General features: G+C 49.6%; 1 protein-coding gene across 1 annotated transcript; it reads right to left on the reverse strand.

Moving 5' to 3' along the window:
- Positions 1-1,293: 1,293 nt before the first annotated feature.
- Positions 1,294-2,741, reverse strand: LOC131205528 (superoxide dismutase [Cu-Zn]). Its single transcript, XM_058197658.1, has 3 exons — positions 2,446-2,741; positions 1,636-1,854; positions 1,294-1,572 (listed from the first exon to the last, which is right to left on the reverse strand). Exons 1-3 carry the CDS (start codon positions 2,653-2,655, stop codon positions 1,327-1,329), a joined length of 675 nt encoding a protein of 224 aa, XP_058053641.1. The 5' UTR covers positions 2,656-2,741; the 3' UTR covers positions 1,294-1,326.
- Between the last annotated feature and the right edge of the window lie 1,664 nt (positions 2,742-4,405).

The following is a 4,405-nucleotide window of genomic DNA, read 5'->3' on the forward strand; positions in this document are numbered from 1 at the left end:
ATCCAACGTATCTGATGCCAATCCGGTGGTTGAGGATCAACTTGAAGGCGATGAAGTGGCCTTGGGCGAAGAGGATAACGATGTGAGCGACTCATCCGAAGAGCTAATGGTGTACGATAATACGACACCAAATTCCCTAATCCATGAACGATCCAACGTATCTGATGCCAATCCGGTGGTTGAGGATCAACTTGAAGACGATGAAGTGGCCTTGGGCGAAGAGGATAACGATGTGAGCGACTCATCCGAAGAGCTAATCGTACACGATAACACGACACCAAATTCCCTAATCCATGAACGATCCAACATATCTGATGCCAATCCGGTGGTTGAGGATCAATCAGCGGAATTAAGCGCGAAACCCATCGAATTGCCCACCGTAGCCAACTCAATAGAAGTAGAAGAAGTGGAAGAAGAAGAAGAAGTAGCTACAAGCACGACCGACCACGAACAACAAGAAGAGTGTCTTTCTGGCCAGAGTGTCGTTAGCGCGTACTTCGAGATGTCCTCTCAATTAAATTCGGCTGAAATCCAACCACCAGAGATTGTATGCGATTCTTCATCACCCATTGAGAGCGGTACAGAAACCGGCCACAATCGGGAAAATACTTTAAGCGATGGAGGCGATACGGATAATTCGCCCGCAATCAGCGCTGCTCAGGTAAATAATTGTATTATCGACCTTCAACCGAAACGCAGACGTAACAATTGATGGTGAAGATTCTACTCTAAGCACTCTCTCGTTCTCGTCTCTTGAACAGCCACCCATGGATCAGCATAAGGCATTGCCGAGTGAACAGACCGATCCTCCGCATGGCACCAGAAACATAAACGAACTCGAGAACACTCCGATGCAGGACATCGACGACGAAAGCATGGTTCGCAGCACAACACTCGTGGCTTTGGTCAGGTCGCGTTTGGATGATAATCTTCTGCTGCACCATGAAACCCTTCTCCGGCCCATGCTTATGTCCAAACGGAAGCTCTGGCAAGAGATGCGTAAGAGTTTACCCCAATTATTTGTAAAGCAGCCGGATGAAGCAGCAGCCCATGGTATGTCGCTGTTGATCTGCCATAAACTGTGCCTTATTCGGCTGGTGTCGGAAGGTTTGAAGCGAGAATACTGCATTAGTGCAAAGTTGGAAACCGTAATGAGCATTGCTGCGCAGCTGGCCTGCGGTACACCTGATATTACTAAATTTCTCACCTAGATATTGTTACCATTTTTTGTATTACTGTTCAATAAACCGCCACTTAGTCGAGAACGATAAAGAGTAGAGTAACATGGTCAGTTTTTATTTCCTTGCCAAGCTTCGCCGGCACGTTCTACGGCGCAACGTTATCGAGGATGGTGATGATACCGCAAGCGATGCGTCCCCCAACCGTGTCCTCTTCGCCCTGGAACGATACCGGGTTGTTGATGGACAGGTCCGGAAACCGGTAGATCTCGGACGGTTTTTCGTGGATCACGATCGAGCGTCCGACGATGCCGGCGAAACCGAACAGATTGATGTACGGGCTGTGGAAATCGATCACCGCGTTACCGTCATCCTTCACGTCGATGTTGCCAATCTGTAACGGAAGAGTCCGATGTGTCGCCGACCTGCTAATTCTCCACACGAACTCACGACTTACAATACTGCTACGGAAATGAGGCCCCGTGGACTTGCAGCCCTCGCGCATATCACCGAACGCGTGCACGTGAACGGCGTGCTTCCCGACCGGCACGCCGGTTACGTTAATGGCCGTTTCGACGTGTCCCGGGGCCCACTGGCGGAAGGAGATCGTTCCCATGATCTGTTGCTCCGGATTATCCGCCACCAGTGTTGCGCCCGCCTTCCACGATGGTTCCGGCTGTTCATTTGGTCAAGGCACGTGAGCGGCAGCCGCCATCAACGGAAACAATAGGCGTGTGGAAACGAACGAAAGATCAGAGGGATACTTAGCATATCAAGCACTCGATGACCCTTGAGCATCATGGCCGAAAAATTATCACGCCTTATCAGTCCGCAATGATCGGGAACTTTTGCATGTGCGTGAGGTTCATGTGTTTTTTTCTTAACTTTCGACCTTACGCACGTGGCGGCGGGAGTGCCAAGAATGTGATTATTAACTTGCACTCTGAGGCCATCGCGCGGGGAACGCTTGTTCCCACGCTACCGACCGCGCTGCCCCTACTGGCTCTATATTTAATAACGACTTTCCACTTCAAATGTTAAACCCGATGAACGTGATAAAACGAACCTTGTTCACATACACGGTTAGGCTTGTATTAGTAAGAAAATGGTAGCAAAATATTTAATTGAATAAATTGTGGAAACACTTCAAAGAATCTTCAAAGTTTAAATTGTTTTAAAAAAATTAGCATGTCAATAGAAATTTAAATGAACGAATTGGTTCTTAGAGCCGAACTCTAGCAATTTCCCTCACACCGCGACTACTTACTCTGGGCAGTATTTCGAATCCTCGAAAGCCTCTCGGCCCCAACGGGATACCACTGGCGGTTCCACCCGGTCCGATCCCGATGGTCGGATCGATAAACTCAACATCGTCCGTTAGCCGGCCAACGATCGTTCCCTGCACTACCAAAACACATCCCAACAGTAGTTGGCACACTATCGTTGGCATCCGCACTCCCGACACCTTCATCCCCATTGTGTCCAAGGATCGTTACTTCCCGGGAGCCGGAACTCGAGCTGTACGCAAAGTACCACTATACACACAAAGTTTACTCCAGAAACTGTGCAGTCCAGTCACAGCCACAACCGACAACGAACTGAACGCGGCCGTGCCGCCGGCGGGATGATTTATTACTTGATGGAAGATGCACCTCGGCCCAACACAACATCCGGCCCGGGCCGTGGAGCTACCGGAAAGCAACCTGTGCACCGTGCGGTGTGCTTGCAATTGCAATTAATTGCCCGTTTGGCCGAACCCGACCGATGGCTGAGAACCGAAACCAAGCAAAATGCGTCGCGGTGCGTGCGTTGCACTTAGTGCCTTGCGTAAGATTTTAAATCATCCGGCCTTCTCGGCCTGTGGCATGGGCAGGGTCAGTGGGCAGGGTCGGTCAGCGGCAGAACGATGCTCGCCCTGTCTACTGTGCGGGCAAAACATCCGGCCCCCTGCGACCGGTGCAACAGAAGGTGTCTACTGAATTATTTTCGTTAAAATAGGCACAACCGACCGAGTTTAACCGGTCCTAGTTCTATAGTAACTCAGTAGGCTTGCTTCGTAGTTTTGTTATCTTAGTATGTTTGGGAGACCATTTTCACCAGAGAATTGTTCTTTGAAAAAAACTGTGTAATTTGCCTACTTAGCTGAATGTAGTTAGTAGGCAACCACTCCGTAATGAGGGTTGCTGAGATAATTGGTACGATGGCCACAACGCTGTACGGTGTAGTAGCCTACTATGAGGCAAGTTCTACTGCTTTGATTACGTACGCCATTGGCTTTTGGCTACGAGAAGATTGCACTTCTTCTTCTGGGTCAACGGTCGCGGATGGGTGAGACCCGCTGCCCCATCATGGGGGCCAGCCGTGGAGTCTTGCAAAATTGCAATCCGATACCGATATCGAGTGAGACGGTGGCAGATTGCGGCTTCCATTTACTCCTACAAATAATAATTACAATAAATAATGTCTTCCGAAACAATCGCTTAACATTTATATTTCATGCATAACTTTCAAACAAATCTATCACCGATTGATAATAGGCATAGTTTGTACCAAATGTTCCGATTCGCACGCGCATCGTAAAAACGATAGCTCTGGTTTTGCTCCTTCGATACCTGCTGACTGTTTATTTTTGCAAAACCCAAAACTACCTAAATTATACGTTTCCGATCGCCGTTACTATTGGCAAGTACGTATAAATATCGGTCACTCTGCTGCGTGACCGTGATAATGCTTGTGCTAACCCCAGTAAGGCAAACCTCTAGAATGGCCCAGTCTTCGGCCACTGTCCTTACATTGTTAACGCTTATCGGTGGCGTGTTGTCTGTGGACGTGCCGCGTACAGCCGTCGATCAACGTGTGGCCGCTGTGCGGGATATCCTTACGCATCTCGAAGGCGCTCGCCGTTTACTGGTTCTCGTCTGTTGGCCACCGACCATCCGTTATCAGCTTTGGCAAGAGATCAACGCTGGCCGTACCCCCATGGAGCTACAATTCGCCGCCGTCGCACCGAACAATCTTCCATGGCACGACCCAGACCGACACCTGGTGGTCGTGGTAGCTGATTTGTCTTGCGTTGGAACCGATCGTTTACTACAACAGTCCGGCCATCTCCTGTACTACCGACTCCGGTGGATCATCCTGCACTCCGATGGAACCGCCGTACGTTCGGCGAAGGGTTGGAAAAACTGTTCCGAGTATTCGACCTTGGACGATCTGCCGTTGTTGGT

Source organism: Anopheles bellator, chromosome 1, assembly GCF_943735745.2.
Source record: "Anopheles bellator chromosome 1, idAnoBellAS_SP24_06.2, whole genome shotgun sequence".
Classification (NCBI taxonomy): Eukaryota; Metazoa; Arthropoda; class Insecta; order Diptera; family Culicidae; genus Anopheles; species Anopheles bellator.